Source organism: Lissotriton helveticus, chromosome 8 (assembly GCF_964261635.1).
Source record: "Lissotriton helveticus chromosome 8, aLisHel1.1, whole genome shotgun sequence".
Lineage (NCBI taxonomy): Eukaryota > Metazoa > Chordata > Amphibia > Caudata > Salamandridae > Lissotriton > Lissotriton helveticus.
This window is the reverse complement of record NC_136069.1, coordinates 1140287197-1140312406: the sequence shown is the minus strand read 5'-3', so window position 1 is coordinate 1140312406 and position 25210 is coordinate 1140287197. Positions and strand designations below refer to the sequence as shown.

The following is a 25210-nucleotide window of genomic DNA, read 5'->3' as shown; positions in this document are numbered from 1 at the left end:
TAAGGTCATTTTTTTCGATTATTTTCCATCATCAAGCTACCAAACATATGTGCCAAAATAACAACAGTATTTAAATTATTTTTATTTAATACAGAGTCTGATCTACCACAATATTTAGGAATTGTGTTCACACCTCTGAAGTGGATAGGTTTAATCCCTGCCCGATGGACATCTAGCACAATGTGGGCCAAAAACGCCTCAAAGGGCAGTAAGCAGTGTTGCACTAAATCTATGAGAGATTGAAATGCTGGATAACCAAACTTACAGGAAAGTCTTTTTCCTCCAACATTGGATTAACTGCCCTTCCAATTTTAAGAACAAACAATATGAACAACCCTGAAGGTGGTTTTGAGGCTCATGTTACTGAAACTGGGTTTCAAGCACTGCCGGTCACATTCTCATTCCTCTGCTGGATTTCCAGACAAACGTGGCTATTGAAGCTACGCATGTTAATCATGTATTCACTTTATAAATGGCTAGCATTTGCACACCTGCAAGGTCATAAGTGGTGCCCTCCACTCTTTTGCTGTACCTTTTTCTCTACTTTGTCCAGGCACTTGAAAATACACATTACCCATCAGAGGGCGCTCAACGTTTATCACTCTCTCTAAAAGAAATGATCAGCTGTTCCAACATGCTGAAAGTCATTTGTTATACTAGGAAAACATTGTGACTCTATAGAGGACAGAGATTTTTTCACTTGCCATGATTGTCAAGAACCCAAATGGTTCAAACATTGGTCTTCAACCCCTGCTTCTTATTTTGCCAAAGTAGTATCACAAGTACACTTCTTGATTTATTTAGCTCCTCAGTACTTTCCACAGTGCTGTTACAAAGTGGTGTTCTCAGAGCTATCTGAAACATCTTTCCAGCAGATTTGTTTGGGCGACTGATAGTGTTATTTTCACAGATTCCACTGTATGCCTTTTTATCCAATCCAATCATGATTTATATAGCGATGCTAATCACCTGAAAGGGTATCCAGGCGCTGGCAGGTCCTGAGAGGTTCATTCAAACAGCCAGGTCTCGATGGCCCTTCGGAATTCTGGAAGTGAGGTGATGGTCAGGAGCCGCGTGGGGAGGATGTTCCAGGTCTTTGCTGGGATTTAGGAGAAGGAGCGTCCTCCACTTCTGCTTTGGTAGATGCGAAGAGTGCGGGCAAGTGATAGGGAGGCAGAGCGTAATCCACTCGAAGGTTGGTGGAATTTAAGAGGTTGGTTAATGTGGACAGGTCCTTGGTTGTGTGGATGGGTCAGCAGCTTGAATTGGCATTCCTTCTGTACGGGGAGCCAGTGGAGTTGCCTTAGGATGGATGTAATGTAGGATGGTTGGCGGAGGTTGAGTGCGAGTCTGGCTGCGGCGTTCTGTATGGTTTGCAATCTCTGTAGGTGGTGTGCGGGTAGTCCCACGTAGAAAGCGTTGCAATAGTCCAGTCGGCCTGTGATGAGGGCCTCTGTCACAGTGTGTTTGGTGTGCAAGGGTCGACACTTGAAGATCTTCCAGAGCATGTGCAGTGTGAGGAAGCAGGCGGAGAAGGTGGAATACTTACAATTTCACCAGTGCTTGAACATAATGGTCGATTATTACCCCTGCATGTGGAAGAAGGGGCGTATCTGATGGGGGTGATCAGGTTTGCAAGACCTTCAAATTCATGTCTGGTTTGAAGTCTAGACTTTGGGCTTGCCAGAAACCAGTCTTGCTGTGTTTGCTTGGACAAACTGATGTTTGTGCTTGTATTTGGTGTACATTATCTGTTATTTGAATGCTTGATGCCACATAAATATAAAAGTGGACAACAGTGTAGGTTGTCAATCCACTCTTTCACATGCAAAATAACATTTACTCAAACTTAATTTTTCTTACTCTAAGCACTGGAATTTCATCCTCTCTGTGGGCCACCAGCAGCGGTAAACCAGCCAGGGTCTTCTCCAAATCTTTCCCAAGAATCTTTACACCCTGGGCAGCCATGACCTCCTTGTGCTTCTCGTACTGATTCTGAAGGCACACAAAAATGCAAAGAATTAGTAAAGGACAGGAGGCTCATCAGAAATACCACTCTGAAAGATCAAAGTGATGCTAAAAACAATGTGACTCTGGAATGCCCAACTTTACAACTTCATACCCAACAAACTTAATGAGTAAAATGAAACTGGCATCAGCTATGGAGAGAACAGAGAGCATCACAATATAAGACCGACTTTAAACACTATGCACAAGTAAGAAATACTCCTTAAAACATCCTAAAATTTTAAATAGGACACCTAACTGCACCAACATCTCTATTTTCACTACAATAGCCGTTTCGTTTTTTTCTGGGGTCGAATGATGAGAGAACTATCTTTACAATTGTCTCTATAGAGCCACAATCTGCCCAATACAATGCTTTTTTAGAGATTATAATTCCCAGCTTTCATATATCTGGCTCTTCTGGGACATCTCTTTTTTTTAAATATGCTTTTGGTACTTGCAGAGCGATTCTGGGGAAACTTAACTCCTAAAAGCATTTATAACTAAATATATATCGTCACCAATACTCTAGCAAAAAATGTCTTAGAAAAGCCACAGGAATGCAACAATTACAAATTTTGAGTTGAGTGAGACACATTCTTCTGAAACAGTAATGCCAATTGTGGGTCCTTGGCTAATAATGAAGCAATTGCAATAACCTTAGGCAGGTGGAAATAGAATACATGTGGAGGAGCCCTAGTACAAAAGGGAACTTGAGAAACCTTGGCAGGATCTCATGTAAGGCAAGAGGAATTTTCACAAACAAGGCACAGCTACGCGTGCTCACCCAAGGACCAAATGTTGGGAGCTGGGGCCAAAGAGGAATAGTTTAAACATTGGTGTTCAGGTTTTACGTGAATGTAAGAAGGACCCTGTGAATTATCCCAGGATGCTTGTTTCCGGTCCAGGGAAAACATGGCTTGGCAGTTCGGTCTGGACTGTTCCCATGAGGCACAGGGTCAGACTGATTTGCATATGGCCATGTCTGAACTGGGGTGGTGGACTGATCGAAAGAATGATGATGGATTAAACCCAGATCAGTTGACTGGGGCTGAGTGTTTCATTTGCTCAAGCACTCCGTCCATCATCCCCTTTGGTATCGCTTTCTTCGCTTTAAGTTGGCAGGGTATGCCCAGACGTGGGTCCCTTGCTCACTTTGCCTCTGGATTGAAGCTAGCCTGGCTGATGACGGCTGATTAGCCAGAAACCGGTCCCAGGATGCTTGTTTCCGGTCCAGGGAAGACATGGCTTGGCAGTTCGGGCTGGACTGTTCCCATAAGGCACAGGGTCAGACTGATTTGCATATGGCCATGTCTGAACTGGGGTGGTGGAGTGAGCTAAAGAATGAGGATGGATTAAACCCAGATCAGTTGACTGGGGGTGGGTGTTTGATTTGCTCAAGCGCTCCGTCCATCATCCCCTTTGGTATCGCTTTCTTCGCTCTAAGTTGGCAGGGTATGCCCAGACGTGGGTCCCTTGCTCACTTTGCCTCTGGATTGAAGCTAGCCTGGCTGATGACGGCTGATTAGCCAGAAAACGGTCCCAGGATGCTTGTTTCCGGTCTCAAAACTCATTAAATGTTTGAATTCCTGGTTGTGAACTTTGCTTTATGTGTATTTCTAGATTGGGCATAATTAATATACTGTAGCAGTAATCCAGCTTGGATAGGAGTTATACCCAACTTTTTACCAGTAAAGAACATAAATGGTGCCTCACCAGCCTAGGTAAGTCGCCCAAGAAAGTCTATACTCACAGGTTATCATCTTATCAGTTAGAAGAAAGCAGGAACAACAGTCACACAATAAGGTAACTCAAATTAAACTGAACATTCTCTCAGTGTTAAGGTGTACAACTTGCCACCACTTATTAAGAAAATAGATTTTTGTACCCTCCCAGGCCGATTCCCACTCCCCCCCCCCCCCCATGAACATTCTATCCATTCCATAATGCTATAAACCGTTGAAACTTGCTATATCTCATTAAGCACAAAAAAGGAAAACATTTAGAATAGTATCACTACAGTCAACTTCCCAAAGGTCTTACCTCACCACTTAATATAGACCTGTAAGACAATCGAGAAGACCAAGTATTTCCACTACAAGTCATGATTCATGTCAAACAGTGATGAAAGCTAAAATAAATAGCGGACCATGAAATAGCCAAAAAACACTATCTTTAATATTCTCTTAAAATATAGCCCCTCAATTACTCTTCATCATTCCTGTTCAAACACAGTCAGTTTTTGTTTTTATGGTTTACATGCATGGATATCGCCTTTCTCACACTTCCGGGTGAGTTACACAAAAAGTGCAAGCAGGATTCTCCAATAAAGATAAAAATAAGGCACCTTATAAGAATTTCCATACCACCTACTCTTACCTGAAAAGGACAACCAAAACAACATTTTCAGACCCCCTAAAACAACTCCAAGTCAAAAGCACCGAATCAGCTATTTTTCTAGCTTTCCTTAAATGACAGAACCATGATTTTCTTATACGCTCTGTAGAACACAAAGATTTGATCTAAGTTGCTTATCAAAGCATTATCAAAGTGGCTCTTTTGGAAAGATTTTGGAGATAATTAAGAATGATTATTCTGAACAGCCATTGGAAATGTACAAGTGTCAAAAGCAGTAAATCTTAGAGAAGTCACACCTAGTTTTAAGAATCAAGAAATAATTAATGTAAATGCCAGGATGACGCCTAGGCTGTATTTAGGTCTGGCCCTAATAGAATAAAATGCTGAGAGCCGATATTTAAAAAGTTTTTAAAAACGGTGCCATGGGTTGTCGTGTATTTCTATAGGTTCTGATTCGATCCCCCTATTCCTGACCCTATTCTGGTTAAACTTACTAGCTAGTTAACTAACAGTCAGCCCATGAGGCAAGAAATCCCCCATGATGCAGATACCGTTATCTGACGCAGTCACACTACGGCACAGGAACGTGTTATCTGATTAGGTCATAACGCTTGAGATCTAATTAGACAAGCGATATTCCTCCAGCCCCTGATAAGGCATACGACGTTCTCATAACAAATCAAACCTATGACAACCTGGATAATCCGTGCGGCCATTGTTTTGATTTCACAGAGAACTTTAGTAAAGAATGTGCTAACGAGCAAGTCGTATGACATCTTTATTGACGTACCTATGTCCATCCTTACGTCAATCTCGGCACCTTTAAGGTATAAATATTGCCGACCTTGCCCTATGCAAACACACGCGTGGTGACAAGACGGAGCAGCCATACTTGCCGAAGCCGAGAGCAGAAGCAGACCCCGCAGGCAGCAGCCCCGCCTTCCTGACGCGCTGAGAGACGCGCTGCTATCTCAAGCCGAGAGACCCAGCACCGGCGCTTCTGGGCAGCCCTCGCAGGCAGCCTGGAATATCGAGAGCAGAGAAAGAGATACCATTCCTCATTCATCCTAAATTCCAGGTACAGAACTGAATAACCCCTCCTAGAGAATTCTTTAGTTATTCACTTGGCAAAAACAAACTTAAACTAAACTGTAACTTTCTATTCCCGCCCACGCATTAGACTTAGGTCAGGTACACGGGGTAGGCGTATTTAGAAACACCAGTTGAGTACGTTTAGTCAAATGTATATGTGTATGTAAATATATTTTAATCATTTTAAACATCATATGGCTCAGAAACCATATCAATGTTTTTACAGTATTATTTTATACTATTGCTTCTAATGTATGCACTTTACTTAACTATAAGTATTGCAATAATATCGATCCATTTCTCTTGTACGAGAAAAGAGACTGATCAATAAATAACATCTTTTATTGAACACGCCCGTCTCTTCCTTTTCTCTACATTCTGATGAGACTAAGAATGCACGTACTGACTGAGTAAAATAATTGCCTTGTGCTCACACGACTCTCGAGATTGACTCTTGATTAGGGGAGAGCAAAGTTGTCATGTTCTATGGTTGTCAGAAACTAAATCCCTTCTTGTCTAATCAGGGGAGTTCATCCTTCCTTGAACATTCGAGAAAGTTTCTAGCGAACTCTGAGCTTAGCTGGCAAACCCAAAAATTAAGTCTAGTTTCGACAGTAGTAGACCTAGTTAACGTCTGGCCTAGGCCTTTACTGCTGTAGGTACTATTCCAATGCGCAGAGCCTATTGGGAAAATAGGAGCTACACTACATGGCGCCCAACGTGTTTGGAAAGGGCGATAAAACTAACGTAAGACATTTAGAGTAACTCAGTCGTGCTTTCTCACTCAGACCCCTTCTCCCAAATACTCCAAAGACGTCTGGAGTGGGTGAAAGGTTATTATATCCTCCAAAACCTCGCAGGAGGGAACTCCTATGTATGGTTCTTGGTCTAGTCAACGTTGAAGGATAAAACAGTTCCAAAATATTGTGCACCTAATCTCTGTTTCCATAAAGAAACCTGATCTGCAAATAAAAATAATACCATCCTGTCAGTAAAATGGGAGACAGTGATGGAGAAAGAGAGGCAATTAGATTAGCTACTGAAATAGCAGATGCTGATGCTACCATGCAAACAGCAGACCCGGATATAATACTCATCCAGGTCGCCAAAAGGAGATCTATAACCTTAAAACTTATAGAAAATGGACTGACACCTAGAGGTGGCACAGTCATATTCGTAATTGAGGCACACGAATATCGGCAGACAGAGGTATACTATACATGGATACATTTTCCAGCAGCAAATGCTGTAACAAAGTACTTCCACTATTACAAAGTAGAGGAACCTCCTGAAACGTACACTCCTTTCGAGGAGGTGGAAGTACCACTCAAATTCCAAGAGCATTTGCTCTTATTTGATGGCGCCCTAAAACATAATAATCACATTACAAGGCTCGGTCCTTTAGGAAGACCAGGAGCAACGTGGCCGGTCTTAGCCGGATACACACCACATCCAGACATCGACGAGATGACTGCACCAGAGCTATTAATACAGCTAAAACAACTACTAAAAATTCACAGACAATTAGTTCAGTATGTAATGCGGACTTCAACAATTCAGCCAGCGATTAAAATTCCACAGCTGACCCCTCACCAGGGGAACACAAATAAAATCACACCACAGAACATCCAATCCTGCCTAGGTAAAGTTCCAGCTAAACGGGAACAGATACCATTCTGGTTGGCACAGAAAATCACCCAAATAGAGGCGGTGTTTCCTGACACCACCCCATTAGAAAAGCACAGGATTCTGACTATATGTCTCCCGATGGGAATCGCACCACACATTGAGGACTGTGACACTTGGGGTACGGTCTTTGCTTCAATCTACACAAAAACGCACGGTGTTCCATCCATTTCGGTAATACCAGATGTGCTAAAACAAATTCAAGATGAATACGGTCCAGAACCTGCTTTAACTCTTGGTATGAAATTACTGAAAGACTTCAAGCAGGTCTCGGCTATATTACTAGCCAACATAAAGGGTGAAGCAGCAAACGTGGCGATCCGCCAGAGGTTAAAAGAGACAGATATAGCAGACCAACCAGCTGAAATTGCCAGAATCATAGAAAAATCCTATGAAGAACTAGGCAGAGATAGTCTAGGTGGAATACCAGTAAAACCGCAACTGACTACAAGTCCAGAAAAAATATTTTTTAATAATAATTCACCAAAAAAGAACTGGGATGGAAATAAACAATCCAATCCTAAAGAAAAGAAATTCCAGTCCAGAGGAAGGTCTCCTAGGCGAAGAGAGAAATCTCCAAACCCGAGACAAAGGTCACCTCAGAGTGAACCCTCTGGGAATAGATATAACCTTAGAAATAGGGATAATATTAAAAAACCTGATAGATATCAAGACATTGATACACGTCCGTCTCAATCTTTTCAGAATTCCTCGCAGAAATCGGAAAGAAGAGGACGATCAGAAGAGCACGCCAAGTCCAAAGACAAGGAACCTGCTCAACTGAAAAAGAAATCACAATTTCCAAAAAAGAAGGTAGCCAGTATCAAGGTAGTTAACAATGCCGAGAATACTGAGGACACAACTGAAAAACGGAGAATGGGCTCAGACAATGCTAGACAGCGCAGCAGAGGTGAGCATAGCTCGCAAAGTCCTTATGAATCATCTGGAGACAGTGGACACGAATGAATACCTTCAAGTGGAAACTGCAGATACCAGAGTTAGCAAGCCCCACAAAATATACGAGATAACATTACGTATAGAGGGAGATAAGACTAGGAAAATAAGGGGACTATTTTGGGATAACCTATCCAAGGGCTATGACATCCTTCTAGCTGAAAAAGACTGGCCACCGGAGTTTGTCAGGGAGTGCCCTCATGGCGAAGAAGTAATTATGCCTGCCTTCTCGAATCAAATACCGATTCATAAAAAATACACACTTGCTAGAAAGTGGGCAGTGGCCTTAGCACCTGCTTTATATAAAAATCACGTAGGATGGGATGAGGATTCTCCTCCTCACAAAGTCCAGTTAAAATCACAACCTACTGCACAAAGGCAGTACCCAATTAAGCAAGAAGCTAAAAAACAAGTAAATGAAATACTAGATCAGCTAGAATACCAGGGGGTGATTGAAACTTGCACCTCACAAATGAACAATCCTTTGTTTCCGGTCTCCAAACCAGACAATTCGTACCGTCTAGTTTTGGATTACCGACACCTTAACACATGTTGCAAAACTTTTGCAGTGCAAAACTCACACAGTGCTGCACTAATGAATAACATAGTGCGCAAAAAATACAAAACAACCTTGGACATCTCCAACGGATTCTTTTGTCAAAACATAGCACCAGAGAGCAGATATTTAACTGCATTTTCAGTAAATGGCACTCAAAAACAATTCTGTCGGTTAGCCCAGGGGTACAAGAACAGCCCGGGGGTATTCTCAGCGAGAGTAACAGAATTACTACAACTATATGATGATGAAGCATTATCTTATGTCGATGACATTTACTTAACAGATGATGACTTGGAGACTCACTTGAAAAGAGTGAACACCATAATACTTGGTTTCGCTGCAGAGGGTTACAAATTCAACTTCAAAAAGTCCAGAATTGCCCATCTGACGGTCCTATTCTTAGGATATGAGTTATCAAGTGAAGGCAAAAGCCTGGCAGACAATTTCCTAGAGAAATGTGCCGTAATCCAAGCTCCTAAAACACTAAAAAACCTACAGTCAATTCTAGGCTTCCTAAATTTCGGAAGAACTTACATTGCAAATTACGCAGAAAGGGTCAAACCCCTTTACGATCTAATTAAACCAGACTTTAAAAGATCCAGTTGGACTCAAGCACACACAGAAATTTTGAGATCCTTACAAACAGACATGCTAATTAAAACAAAATTAGAAACCCGTGATAATACACGCAACCTTGTGATCCGAGTCATCCCAGGGAGATACGGATTCACATACCTAACCTCTAATGAGGGAGATAAGGTACCAATTGCATTCAAATCACATTTGTACACAAAAGCTGAACAGAGATTCAACAACAAAGGAAAAATTGTTCAAGCAGTTCAAACCGCAATAGCTAGAGAAAAAGACATAGCTGACGGTAGACATATCACAGTCAGAACAGCAGAATCAGCCTTTGAGGCATTAACAACACCGTGTACTTTACCAACAACAACATTGGATCCAGAATGGTTACAATGGGTAAATTCAATCACAACGGACAAAGTATATTACTTCTTTGATCCAGAACTAGAAGAATTAAAAAATCTAAAATATGAAAAAACGTATCCTCTGCCAATCGACATTCTGCCTCTACGACATTACGCCTGTGTAATCTATACAGACGGACATGCTCAACCCTCCGTTTGGGGAGAACATGCATACAATCCCACATGTGAGATTACAAAAGAAGTGTGGCACGGAGGTAAACTAAGACCTCTATTAACAAAATCACACTCAGTAGAAACTAATTCAGAACTACAAACTGAAATATTAGCTTTGAAAATGGCGCTAGATAATGCGGATCGCGAATTCCCGACACTTATAGTGTCAGATTCATATTTCTGCGTCAAAGCATATAACAAGGATTTGCAGACCTGGATTCAGAACGATTACAAAGATGACACGGATGCACCAATAAAGCAGAGACTGCTCTGGGAACAGGTAGCTCTTTTGAAAAAAGAACTACCAAAGACTCACGTGACACACTCACTGAGTCACCAGCGTGATGGCGTTCACGTTGTAGGGAATTCATTGGCTGAAACAGCCGCAGCGGCAGCCAGTAAACCGGCTCCCGTAGATCGAAAAAAGCGTACATTAAAATACATTGACGGCGAAACAGTGCTGGCAGTAAAAACGTCATCAAAAGGCGACTGCTCGGCGTTACCGATCAACTATCCACTCAATTACACATACATCATAGATGCAAACTCCATTCCTTTTGCTCGAATCCCTGGAGTGGGGGATAGAGTGATTCCAAACATGGACAGGAGAAACTTGTTAATCGCAGACGCACACATGGGCGAGGGTCTCAGACACCTTAAATTAAAAGATTCTCTGGAAGAATTACAATCACGGTACTGGTGGCCAGGCATGAGCCTGCACTACACCATGTTTGTAAAAAACTGCCCAAACTGCAACAGAGATCGCAGTGGGGAGAGAAGCAGTTTAATACCTCGTCGTATCAAGGCAGATAACATCACCACTAAAAAGAATGGCTTGCGATTAACATATACAGGCTAGTTCCCACTTATAATGTAGATCCACAGCACTCGGCTGACGTCAGAACTGTTATAAAAGATTTGCGGGTCTTTATCGGCACATACGCAATTGGCATTCTGCATTCGGACAATGGTCCTGCTTTTAGCTCTCGGGCTTATAAGGAGGCCATGGTCAGCATGGGCGTGCAATTGCGGTACTCTTGTCCATTTCACCCTGAGGGGAACGGAATTGTTGAAAGAAAAAACCGTGACATAAAGCAATCTATAACGGCAAAGGTATTAGGTTCGGGAGCTGGGTGGGTCAAACATCTAATAAGTGTCCAACGTAGTCTAAATAACTTGCCAAGAAATTCTCTGAAGGGATTCAGTCCGTACGAATTATTATTCGGAACTAGGATGTTGATCTCTGACCTTGATAGTCAGACTTCAGTGGTAACAGAAAAAAGCTTTGGTGTCAAAGACCGTTTGGCTATTTTGCAGGACTTAAACAAAACAAGAAAAGACCTGAGCAACATACAGTTGAAAGAACAGCCAACGACCACTGAAGAATCACCACCTGTCCCAGCAAGACCTGTCTGGATTCCAAAAGTCGGGGATCTAGTCAGGGAGAAGATCGCGGTAAAGAAGGAATTTGGGCCTTCTTACAGAAAAGCAGTTCCTGTATTGTCTGTCAACGGGACAAGATCAGTTGTACTACCGCCACTTGCTGGAAAAAAGGAGAACCGAGTTGTATCCATCGACCTGGTAAAACCACAACATGTGGCCGATAACCAACAGTAGGCCAAGTGGACTCCCAATAAGTAGCAGAACACCAAGGTTTGCTACCAGTACAGAGGTCCTATCAAAGAGGCTCATCACATTCGAAACGCCTACAGAAGAACAACAAGGACTATGCAACAATGCAATAGAACTTAGACCTCTGAAAACCCAAATAAAGACATTTAGCAGAGACACACCAATCTATACAGAAGTACCAAGTGAAAATGCAAGAAACAAAAATCCTGAACCAATTGGAACAATTGACAGAACTGCATCCGGTTACTTCATCAACTTCGATGATTCCTCTGAAGGCTTCAGCGAACAAAAGACACAGCCATCATCAAAATCCTTTAAAGACAAAGCGAAGGAACTTTTGAAACAACTGAAAGAAACATATCTAGTTTCTCCATGGATTGAATTTTGGGTGGGTTTTGGTGCATTTATCCTCATACTTTGGCTCATCATGGTATTTACCTTGGGACGCTTCATTGAGGGAAAATATGCTAAAATGGACACAGCAAGTCAGAACATCAACTTGGTCCTCAAACCACACACATCTTCACACGTCGAGAAAAGAGAACTTTCTTCAGAACTTTCTTCAGCCAACTTCACAGCAATTCCAATATCTAGTGGGGTAGCCTGGGACAACACTGACTATGAAATTTATGGTCCGGTCGAGATCCTGAAATATCCACACCAAATCAAGATCTCCTTGAGTGACTTTGCAAAACCAAACTCATTTGCTGATGATTGGGACTTTGAAAGTATAAACAATATGATGTCTGACTTAGTAATGTCTGCTAAATTTACAAAACATGATTATTTGCAGGGTTCTACAAATTATGACAGCATGTACTGCTATAACCATTATGGTAACCATTTCTTGCATAAATCTGCACAACCTAGAAATGTTTTAAATTTTAATCAATGGGAACATTGTGCTACACCTCCAAAAGGGAGCTCTAGAACCGTGTATGGCAAATATTCATATTTTTCAGGTTTTAACATAACTAATGCTGAAACATTTTATTACAAATACAAGACAGGGATGAAAACCATGATAACCAACACAAAATTGATATATTCAGATTCTTTCTTTGAAAAAATGAATACTTTTGGATTTTGATTATTGGGACAAACATGTTGATTTGAAAAGTGTTTGGGGTACAAAAGAATGGCAAGTACAGGGTATAGAAGCTTTGTTTAGAGCCTGCATGATCCCAGAACAAATGATATTTTTAAATGACACCGTTCAACAAACCACCTGTCTTGGCTTAGCCAAAATCAAAGATTTAAAAACCCTGTCTATTCCAAAGCCAACAATGTTTAGCAATAACTCTGAAACAGATGAAGAAATAGACATAAACCATATACTTAACCAAAACAGAACACATCCTGATTGGAAACAATGGTTGATCTGGCCCACAGATACAAATAACTGTCAAGATAGATTCCTGAATAAAACACAGGGTTTCAAAATGAACAGGCCAGACCCTAGATATCCCCAAAGACATCACCCAGGGATAATAACAACCTACAGTGTGGGCAAATTATGCCTTCAATGGCTACAAACTTCCACACTGCCTGAAATTAAGCAACACCTAACTTTACTTACTGATGGTGCTGACTTGCGTGATTTCATAATGGGACCACGCAAACAGCGTCAAAAGCGTTTCATAGCAGCCTCTGTATATGCAGCATACAATGAGGCCTGGAAGGTTACTCAAATTGAGACAGCAGAAAGAATACGGGAAATTGACCGTATTAATTTGGAAAAATCACTTTCTGTAGTGGACAATGGGTTAATGACTCTGTCCTCCAGAATTTTTTCATTGGACAGCATTGTGTCTTCAGCAATCGATATATTATCGCAAGACTTACTGTTATTACAACATGGTCAGTCACAATTGCGTTCTATTGTACAGCTTGGCTGGACGTTACAAAATCTGCGTTCAGGCTATGTGCCTTGGCGTTTAATCAACACAACGTCACTATTTCAAATCTTTAACCTTACTGATAGACAAATCGGTATGGCGCAGAAGGGTGCTGATTATACAATCTTGAGCATTGAAAAACTAGAAAGATTACCGTTGACAATGTCAGAACGACCTGTCAGTGAATGGATAATCCACGGAATCATAAATATTCCAATCTCAAACTTCAGGTTTCAATACTGCCAAAAATATATACAGGCTGGCATGTACGAGAAATTGGGAAAGGGGTACCTTAAAACAACATGGAACCTGCCCTATTCACATGCATGTATCAGTAACAAAGGACAGAAAGTGTTTCTTAGTGGCATCAATTGTGCTATGTCACTAAGCGGCACGCTTCTGTGTAACGGTATTAGTTTGCACGGAGCCTGTGAAGGGAATTCATACAACCTTTCATGTCACCAGCAAGGCGCACCTGCAACTGAAATAGAACCATTCTTTCAAAGACTCTATAATGGGAGTTACATTCTTATTGTAGACCGCAGATGCTGTAGTCTTATGCCCGGGACTCCTTATCTCGTCACTACGACGGCGAAGGTCAAGTGCTGTGGACGTTCTTTGTTCCCCAGCTCCTTTCCAGACAGGGAGGCGAGGGCATGGCCCAGTTTGAAAATTACTTCTATTCGAATAGACACTTTGAGCAGAATGAAAACAGTGCTTCTTCAGACGCCTACAAGGCTCACGTCATCTAAAGAAACGTATGATCTACAAGTCGCAAGGACGACTGCAGAGATACATACATTATTATCAACTAATTCCCCCGTACATTTCGCGGAAATCCTGAGCGAAATCTTAAATATTTCTGATACCACAGGGGTCTCAAAGGTATTTAAGACAGTATTTTCGATGCCATTAACACCATTCAAAGCCATACTGGGTATTTTTCCAGACTTCGTCCATTCGATTTTTGGCGGACTTCCCCTGATCCTAGGACTAATTGCAGGAATCCTATTCCTAGTCCTTATTTTTCGTTATGGCAACCCATGTCACAGATCAAACTCTCGCGACAATGGAAGATACGATCCTAGCCATTGGATACCGGGACCGGATATCAAAAATCCTGGGACTATCCCGGCTTAGAGACCTAAACATGACTTGGTTTCTATCATTTCGACCAATGTGGCAAAGGTGTGTTTTACCTGTACTAAGGTGTCTGCTATGCGGAGAAGAATGCGTGTTAGACACCTGTCTGACGCTACAATCGGATGCGCCGGTGGATGCAGATACACTGTTGGTTCCTACCAAGGTTCACGCACTGTGCTGCCCTCAAAGGCTGCCAATTCTGATGACGGCATTCCTGGAATCTTCACCACTGCGATTGAAGAGTAGTGAAGTTCAAGATGAAAGCAGCATCGAACAGGTACGACCTTCTGTCAGCAATGCAAATCAGAATGTCAATGGAGACAATCATGCGCATGAATGCATGGTTACCCCTATTTCCGACTTAGAGGAACTTTCCCATGAAGCTGTTGACAGTTTTTTCGAAAGCCTGAATGATATGATGTTCTCTCCGGAACAGAAATAGAGACTTTTGAGTAAACTCGCACACGGCGTTCCCTGAATTCGGCCTTCAACTTTAAAAATAAAGTCACATGAACAATTACAATCCAGTTCACGGACAGCAACTTTTTTCAGCAAGCCCCTAAAATATTTTTCTATATATTTTTTCCCGGGACACTGATTTTCTGCTTAAAGTAAGAGACTATTCCTAGAGAACTAAGATTTCTATTTTAGATACTTTATAGACTTTATAGACTTTAGCTGCCCGCTGGTATGTTCGCAATAGATTTTATGTGATGAAATGGTTTCGACTTTTTTTCTGTATAGCCATATTAAGAGCCATTTCATGTGTATTTCTCATATACCAACAATCAATAATGCATAACAATGCGTGTTCACTTTTGCATTTAATTCATAGCTTAAGTGCATACAATATATATGACTGCAATTTTTCAGTATATTTGAAAATTTCGAAATGCATTTATGTATTTTGGGGTGGTAAGGTATACACTATACTCTATAGTATGTTGTACTATGTTATACTATGCATAGATTAGTAGATATGACCATAGTTAGCGTGGAGTGGGTGTCGTGTATTTCTATAGGTTCTGATTCGATCCCCCTATTCCTGACCCTATTCTGGTTAAACTTACTAGCTAGTTAACTAACAGTCAGCCCATGAGGCAAGAAATCCCCCATGATGCAGATACCGTTATCTGACGCAGTCACACTACGGCACAGGAACGTGTTATCTGATTAGGTCATAACGCTTGAGATCTAATTAGACAAGCGATATTCCTCCAGCCCCTGATAAGGCATACGACGTTCTCATAACAAATCAAACCTATGACAACCTGGATAATCCGTGCGGCCATTGTTTTGATTTCACAGAGAACTTTAGTAAAGAATGTGCTAACGAGCAAGTCGTATGACATCTTTATTGACGTACCTATGTCCATCCTTACGTCAATCTCGGCACCTTTAAGGTATAAATATTGCCGACCTTGCCCTATGCAAACACACGCGTGGTGACAAGACGGAGCAGCCATACTTGCCGAAGCCGAGAGCAGAAGCAGACCCCGCAGGCAGCAGCCCCGCCTTCCTGACGCGCTGAGAGACGCGCTGCTATCTCAAGCCGAGAGACCCAGCACCGGCGCTTCTGGGCAGCCCTCGCAGGCAGCCTGGAATATCGAGAGCAGAGAAAGAGATACCATTCCTCATTCATCCTAAATTCCAGGTACAGAACTGAATAACCCCTCCTAGAGAATTCTTTAGTTATTCACTTGGCAAAAACAAACTTAAACTAAACTGTAACTTTCTATTCCCGCCCACGCATTAGACTTAGGTCAGGTACACGGGGTAGGCGTATTTAGAAACACCAGTTGAGTACGTTTAGTCAAATGTATATGTGTATGTAAATATATTTTAATCATTTTAAACATCATATGGCTCAGAAACCATATCAATGTTTTTACAGTATTATTTTATACTATTGCTTCTAATGTATGCACTTTACTTAACTATAAGTATTGCAATAATATCGATCCATTTCTCTTGTACGAGAAAAGAGACTGATCAATAAATAACATCTTTTATTGAACACGCCCGTCTCTTCCTTTTCTCTACATTCTGATGAGACTAAGAATGCACGTACTGACTGAGTAAAATAATTGCCTTGTGCTCACACGACTCTCGAGATTGACTCTTGATTAGGGGAGAGCAAAGTTGTCATGTTCTATGGTTGTCAGAAACTAAATCCCTTCTTGTCTAATCAGGGGAGTTCATCCTTCCTTGAACATTCGAGAAAGTTTCTAGCGAACTCTGAGCTTAGCTGGCAAACCCAAAAATTAAGTCTAGTTTCGACAGTAGTAGACCTAGTTAACGTCTGGCCTAGGCCTTTACTGCTGTAGGTACTATTCCAATGCGCAGAGCCTATTGGGAAAATAGGAGCTACACTACAGGGTGATGGACAATGATGTGACATGCTGCAGGCTACCATATGGTGTTCAAATATTGTGTATTAACTATTCTTCAGAAATGTTTTTTTTGAGATGTAGGATTGTTTCAACTTTGTGCATTAGATGTTATCTTAATCTGATTAACTCATGTTTCTATAATTCAGGTATACTTACAAGAAATCACCCATAAAGACCCTAATTATTGTCAACCTAGGAAGGCATTTTGGTTTGTTTGTGCAACGACTTAGAAGTGATCACTTGTATACCACAGACCACATTGAAAGTTGGCATTATTTTTTAACTCGACAGATTTTTATGTGAAGCTTCCAAACACCTATGAACAGACTTAAAAAATATACCCAAACTATACTTGAAGAGTTTGCCTGGGGACATTTGTTAATGAGATTTGGTGTTTAGTATAATAGAAACAAGATTCCTATAAAGAGCCTCAAATATATTGTTATGTGTAACAGACAATTCCATAATTATTCCTAAATATGGAAATGGATGAAATTTGAGAAGGGAAACCACCTTTACAACGTAGTCATTACATCGCACTACACTTACAACGCAGTCATTACATCGCAACATCCATTACAACTTATGTCACTACAACGCAGGCCCTACAACACATACCATTACAACGCATCACACTACATCGCATGTCACTACAAAGCAGGCATTACAACACATACCATTACAACACACAGTACCCCTACACTATCCAACACTTACCCTACTGTTGCACCCCCTGGAGTTAGAATAGTAATTTTTACCCCTATACTATCCAATACTTATCTTAAATGCAATGTAATGGTATGCATTGTAAAGGTAGTATGCAATGTAATGGAATGCGGTGTAAAGGTAGTTTTTTAAAATGCGATGTAGTGTCATGCGATGTAATGGAATGCGTTGTAGAGGATGTTGCGTTGTAAAAACTGCGTTGTAATGTCATACATTCATTTGAGAAAGGGTCAAACCGTCACCCATTATACTTTTATACCAAACAGCAGCAGGATTTTCTTCCTTCCCAAACATAGGAACATCTAGTGATTTCCTTTTAGCATCTCCAATTTAACAATGTAGAAAGCTGGCTCTTTATTTACTATGGCAAAATGAGGTAAAGTGTGCACAGAGTCCAGTGGAACCCAAAAGTAGGCAGAGGTAAAAGTAGATAGCACCTTACTCTCTATGTGTGGTAATATGGAAGAGCAGTAAAGCTTTATCAGATGGTAGTGTTAAGCATTTGTTGTGCACACTCAATCAGCAAACGATAGCACACACTCAAAGACCACTTTGATTTGTATAAAAATATTATTTACTTTTATTTATTTCCTACAACACCAAGCAAGCCTGGCACAGGTAAGTGTATATGATAATTTTCAAGGCAGGTTGAACAATACAAGCAATCTGAATGAGAAGGACTTTGAGACAGGTTTGTAAATGCTTTCAATACAGTCAAAATTACTGTTAGATTACTTGGATTGCTTTACAGATTACTTTCTGGATTACTTTTTCTACTCCGTGTGATATACCTAGATATCACACTGCTACATTTCCGAGAGAAAAGTTAAGTAAGCTGTTTTTAGTTATTTGCAGTTTTTTTTAAAGTTCCATACAAAACTAACTCAACACAAAACAATTTTTAGGAAAGATAAAGTTAACAGGTTGCAGGTAATTACAAGTTTTTGGGAGTTGGTATTCTGGGGTTAGAACAAGGGTTTCCCTAGGGACGAGGACGCACTCTCAAAGCACTGCCAGCGGCACTAGGGCAGCCGGGTGCTGAGTACTGAGGCCCAATGTTATCCAATGGGGGATAGGGGACCTCCGGTCAGAGGCTGCTCACGAGCAGGCTACAAGGTTGTGGGAGCAAAGCGCCCAGGGTTTAGCTCAGGGCAAAGGGGGATCAGTTTTAGCACCCAAAGTACACCTGCAGCAGCGCATTGGCGGCTGGGTGAAGCGTACTGGTTTGGTGTTGGGTGCCCTGTTGATTTCAATGGGGTTTTCTCCGGTTTCAACAAAGACTGCATGCTCGGGGACAAAGGTCTTCTGGAGGTGACTACCGGTTGGAGAGGTAAGTTGTCATGCCTGGGGATGCTGGGACACCGTCAGTTGGGCCACCCAAGGCAGTGGGACTTCAGGTGCAGGGGTGTCTTTAGGCGTCAGGCTTTCCTCATCAGCTCTGGTCGCAGTCGGGGGGATCCTTCAGAAAGAGGCTGCAGACTTTGCTGGGAGATTCGAGGCAGGTCAGAGATCACCAGATCTCAGGTCAGGATCGCCGGGAAGACCTCCTCTTGGTGTTCGGTCACTCGAACTCGGGCAGTGGGCATCAGGTGCAGACTTGCAGATTTGTCCGGAGACAGATTCTGTGGGTGAGCAAATCCGGTGCTCATGAGAGACAGAGTCTTCTCTGTGGAAGGCAGGGCAGGTCCTCGGGGTTCTTGAGGTTGCTGGCTGCAGGACACACCAGGATTTTGTTTCCGCAGGTTCGAGGTGGGGACAGGCTGGTAGGGCTGGGACCAAGCCAGTGGATGTCCTCCTCCTCTTAGCTTTAGCACAGCTTCTTCAGTCCTTCTTTACTTCTTAGTTGGTTCTTCTCCCAGGAGGCATGGTTCAGGGTTGCCCTTAAATGCTAGATTTAGGGGCGTTACAGGTAGGTAACGGTTAAGACCAATAGGCCCCTTCCTTGGGGTGGGTACTCCCCTGATTATGCCACCCTCTAGTGGGAGGGGGTCATATGCCTCACTCTGGTTGGCTGAGTCCCCCATCTGCAAGATGGTGGGGACAGAGTTGTGCTTCACCACACCTCCCCCCTCAGGGGTGGGGTTGGCAAAGGTGGGCACACCTCCCTTCCTCACTTGGTTTTCCTGCCGATTGTTCTTCCCAAAGTGGGGGTCAGGACAAGATGGGGGGCAGTTGCTGGAAGAAGCGGAAGGCCTGGGGAAGCTCATAAAGGCGGCGAGCCTTTGAAGCTTCCCCTTCATGGACCCTGCCCCTCCTGTGGAGGAGGCTTGGCACCTCGTCCGACGATGTGCATTGTTTCAGACTCTCTTAAGAGCAGCAGGCTCTCAACCCAGGGGTCCAGAAACATGTCTAGTTGTGGCAGCTGGCGAGCAGCCACTCAGCCTGGACACTAGTGTTAGGTCATTTTTCAGGGGGCATCGCTAAGGTGGCCTCTGTTTGCATTTTTCATTAAATCACATACTGGCATCAGTGCGGGTTTAATGTGCTGAGAAGTTTAATACCAAACTTTCCAGTTTTCAGTAAAGCCATTATGGTGCTGTGGAGATCTTAATGACAAACTCCCAGTATCATATACTCTTATTGGCACTACAGCACTTACAATGTCTAAGAATTGGCTTATACAGTAAAGGGGTACAGGGCTCATGCACCTGTACCCTCACCACTGGTGTAGTGCACCCAGCTAGAAGGGTGGCTGGCATATGCCAGGGAAGTGGGTTGTAGGCATGGCACACAGGGAAGTGTACCATGTCGACTCTTCACTTGGTTCTGCACCAAAACACGCAGCTCGCAAATGCAGTGTGTGTGTGTATAATGGTACACGGCCTCTAAGGGTGGCGCAATAAGTGCTGCAGCCCTTAGAGGCCTTCCCTGGCCACAGTGCCCTTGGTACCTGTGGCACTATTTACAAGGGACTGACCTGTGGCCAAAGAGTGCCAATTGGGCTTTGTTTCAATGCAGTTTAGGGAAAGAACATAGGCCCTGGGTACCTGGTTGGCAGGAACCCCGGGCACACTGACTCAAAGCACATCAGCAGTTTAGCTAAAAGTGGGGGCAACCATGCAAAAAGAGGGCACTTTCTTACACACACATTTCCACAATAAGTGAGGATAATGATATTACTATACAACAAACCCTCCTTGAAGTAAGCACTTACTTTTTCTGAAAAGCAATGTAAATGTCACAGCTGAAGCAACATCTCGATCCAATACTGAACATTTGTACAGTAGACAATGTTTGTAAATTTATGGAGAATGTCACAAAATACATACCTTTACTCTCAATTCCTTCATCGGAGGAGGTAAGAGAAGACCTCTGATTTGTGTTACTATGGGACCTTCTACACCAGGAACAATAATCGTATCCCCTTCTCGTAATCTGCCATTGATCAAAATTACATCTATTGTTGTACCCATGCCTGGAAGTGATTTCACCTGAAGGTAACAGAAGTAAACCAATTAAAATAAAAGGGTTCGTTTACAATGTAAGACGTTTTCTACTTAAATCCTAAAGCACTCTGTTTTGCCATACTAAAAAGTAATAAAATATCATAAAATACCCAAAATAAGTTTTTCCCAGAAAAGTAAATGCGGTCTTACCTCCATGACCTGTGCTCTCAATTCTTCACAGTGTGCCAACCTTTTCGTTAACATGGTTTGCGTCAAGTCAACCAGCAGTGCTATCAGACTTCCCATGCCATCTCCGGAGTGTGCAGAAGTAGGTACCAAAGAAACAAAAGTGCGAGGGTCCTTATTCTCATGGAACAAAGCAGCATTAAGACCCTAGAAAAATAAACATTAATCAAACATAGAGACAGGCACATTATAATTGGTGATAATAGCACCTAAAGAATGATGGATAAATATGTCTGGTAAGCCAACAGAAAAAAAATTATATAAAGTTTCAGTTCAACAACGACGTGGTGATAAAAGAGACGAGGTCGCAATTCATATTAGTCTCACTGCAAATAAAGGTCAACAATGAACATCAAGTGCTAATTGCCTTATGTTATTTCAAATGTGTGTAATCTGGGTAGACCACTATGGATACAGGGAGACTTACAAGTCTTGGTCAGATGGAACCTTGGTGATCCTTTAGAGACTATTGCTGGATAAAAAGTTATTTACCCTTCACTGGTCCCCATGAATGTCCAGGATCCTCAATAATTTGCTCTCTTTCAAAACCCATGATGATTATATTGCTACCATAATTAACCGGTGTGGTGCAGCACTGCTCATCTTCGATGAATACGAATATAAATTCCAACGCTAGCTGAGAAACTGCCAAGAAAGGTAGCTCCAAGTAATATAAAAAAAGCACCAAGAAAAACCAAGCATTTGCAATGCAATAGGTCTCGCATTTATGAGAGTTTGAGCTATTGGTATTGGAAATTACTATTCCTTTTATTTATGTGTTGACTTTTAAAACAAAATTAAAAGGCATTGTCATTTACAATGCCAATAGCTTAAACTCTCGCAAACATGAGACCTATTGCATTGCATATACTTGTTGATTGTAGCATACTACCTGGAGGACAGGCCCTTTTGCCGTTGTTTTTCCTATACCTCCCCTTGTTCGGAAAATGAATACACCTTATACGATTCTATCATTTGGGCTGGGTACATTTTTGCTGGCAGAACGCAACAGCAACACAGCAGCAGTGGGCTCATAAGGATTTGATGGTTTTTTCCAGTCTGTTTGAAGGTAGCTTCTTTTTTCTACAGTTTTACAGGTATACATTGTGCCCCAAATCATTAGCAACCACCATGGAAGCACTCTGCCTGATGCAAAGTATGTTTTACTACTATGAACAGTTTGGTTGGCATAATTTAAGGAATAGGTTGAATTATATGGGTGTACTGAAACCTTTGTCTTTTTACTGGAGCATCCTAGTCATGTCTGTGTGGTGGTGGTGGATTTTGTTTTAATATTCAGATGAACCAACACCAGATGACTTGGTCTTTTCTCAACAGCTTGCTAACTACGTAGATCAGAGGAGGACAATATTTAACAAGCATTAAAGTTTGAGCTATTGGCATTGCTAAATAATGCAACACCAATAGCTCAAACTTTAAAAATGCGAGACCTATTGCATTGCAAATGCTTGTTTTAACAAGAGTTAGATTTGTTGGGGGTGTTATTCTTCAGCGTTTTTCTCAGTCATATCTCTTATGGGTAAAGTATGGTCTTTTTTACAGATTTGAAAACATTGCTTTTTAAAGAAAATCCTCTGAAGAAGCTTCCAATGAGGCGGTTTTTTAACATTTTTCAACTGGGGATGCACTAAGTAGCATGTAACGTGGGCTCCAGAGCACTGCCAATCTAGCTAGGTGCTTTGAATTCTCACACTGTGCGTCTGGTGGTAGCTATGCTTGACCAGCAGAAATTGAGTTAATTGGGGCCACTTGTGAAGAACTTGTGGCAGGAAACATGAGTGAAGACCAGACTGGATAAAGATGGCCACATTTTACCAAGAACAACAGCTTGATGTGGAGTGTTACCTTCACAGATGCTATATTAGGAAACTAGTTTCCATTGAATAGTGGCCATTTAATGGCGCAAAGCCAATTTTTGTCTCGCTGTTGGTTGTTTTAAGAAGATATTAGGCTTCGACTTTATCACTCAAGTTGCCTCCCTTTTTTCCTCTCCTTCCAGTCTATGGTCATTCTCATTTACCATTCCCTTCTCTCTAACTTTCCTTAAAGTGTAACTTTTTTTCCCATTGAAATAGGATTTTTTTTTTTTTGTGTGCATTAGTGGAAGCCCCAATTTCTAATTGGCATTTGTGGTTATTGATAAAAACGATGTAAACATAAAAGCTTCAAACAGGATAGCAGCTGTATTCTTCAGAGTGCAAGCCATGACACTGGACAAGCTAGCCTGGTTGATGAGGGTTGATACCCTGAAACCGGTCCCAGGGAGGAGCTGGCCTGGCAGTTTGGGCTGGACTGTTGGGGAGCATTATGAAGACTGATTTGGATATGGCTGGATCCAAACTTGCAAGGCATTGTGAGAAAAAAACGATGGTTTTAGGTTCAGATCTCTGTACTGGAAGTGTACTAGCGGGTGTACTGGGGCGAGTTTCATTGTTCAGCATTCCGTCCATCAATTGTTCTTTTTGTATTCTTTTGACAGAGTCCCAGCAAGTGAAGTCTTTACTAGTGTAGGGAGCCGAGCTAGAAACTGTTTTCTCTGGTTAACTTAACCTCATCACTGCGGCGCGAATTCCTCATATAAGTGTGCTTTATTTTTTCCAACCTTTTAGTAAGTTCTACACAAAGTCTGAGTAGGTGGCAAAGGTTTATGCTTAGCCACATTTCCCATAAAAATAAAACAAGCAAAAGATACTGTTACTTAATGTGAAGGGAGGCAATGGCATAGGTGGGATGTCTGCTTGATACCACTATGCTGTAGCATTGGTGGAGGTAGGAGTTGGTGGAAGCTCATTAATCAGTAAATTGGTACCAGTGCTGCCAACTTTGAAACAGGGCAACCAAGTTCGAGTCTCGGCATTGGTTCCACATACCTTGTAATTCTGGGCAAATCACATCATCTCCCCATACTCATCTGGGACACCAGCAGGGGGTTAACTACTATGAGCGACACTTTGTTAGGAGCAAAAATCAAGCAATGAAGACGAGGGAAACATATGGGGGCACGGCAGGCAGCTCGGAATGAAGCACAGTTTAGCAGTCATAGCAAGTTACCAATATCAGGCACACTTACTTCAGTTCACACATCAAGCAAACATTCTACATCAGAACCAACCTCTTTCCTGCAATTCTTTCTTAGATCGATTTGATAATGGTAAATGAGTAAATGTGTCATTTAAATTGTCGTAAAAGTCATAACTTTCTAAGAGAAATAAGAAAGTGGAAATATTTGCAATCCGTGCCAAGCAGTAAGGTTGTTAACAAACCTACACAAAGGCTCCTAAAAATCTCTTTCCAACTTTGCGCATGCCTGCATGGATTAATTAGTATCGCACATAGCTGCCTGGCATGTTCCTGCTTGAAACAGGGCAGCGGGCAGCTTAAGATGATCATCATGACCGCACTATTAATTTAAACGAAAATGTTATAAAGGAGAGAGATATCACCAGGAACTCTCCTACTTATCGAGGCCGGCGAGCAATTCAGTATTGGGCAGCCTCAAGGCCACAATGACTCCTGCGGAAAACACAGCGGCAGGGGATGCTCCTGGTGGTGTGTTCTCTGGGCTGCTGAGAAACCACTCCAACGATGACCAGCACGGTCAATGCGGTTATCCGTGTTAGTTTCCCATTCCTGCATCTCCTTTCACTTGTTCAGTTCTCATCAACCGAATAGACAAACAGCTGGAAATAAAGAAAGCATATCGATAGGTTGGTAGCGCAGGCCGCAGACTGCGCACCATTGTACAATTAATGTGCACCCCGCATGTAGTGCCCACTGAAAGGGAGGATCTTGAAGGCACTTGAATAATAGACTTGCGTCTGACACGGTGGTACTCCTTTCAACTGCCTCACAAGGATGAGTCGGAAGTTATTGGCCACTCTCTTCCGCCCACCCAGCATGAGGCGGTCGCTTTTCTTGGTGGGATAGAAGCTGGGGCGCTCTGACGCTA

General features: G+C 42.1%; 1 protein-coding gene across 2 annotated transcripts in view; it reads right to left on the bottom strand.

Moving 5' to 3' along the window:
- EIF5B (eukaryotic translation initiation factor 5B) overlaps positions 1–25210 on the bottom strand; it is a 499902-nt gene that overhangs the window by 88184 nt on the left and 386508 nt on the right. For both annotated transcript variants that reach the window (XM_078658012.1, XM_078658013.1), the window contains exons 16-18: positions 21205–21387; positions 20878–21039; positions 1864–1995 (exon numbers count right to left, since the gene is read on the bottom strand). In XM_078658012.1, coding sequence (XP_078514138.1) covers positions 1864–1995; positions 20878–21039; positions 21205–21387 — 477 coding nt within the window. The remainder of the gene's footprint in view (positions 1–1863; positions 1996–20877; positions 21040–21204; positions 21388–25210) is intronic.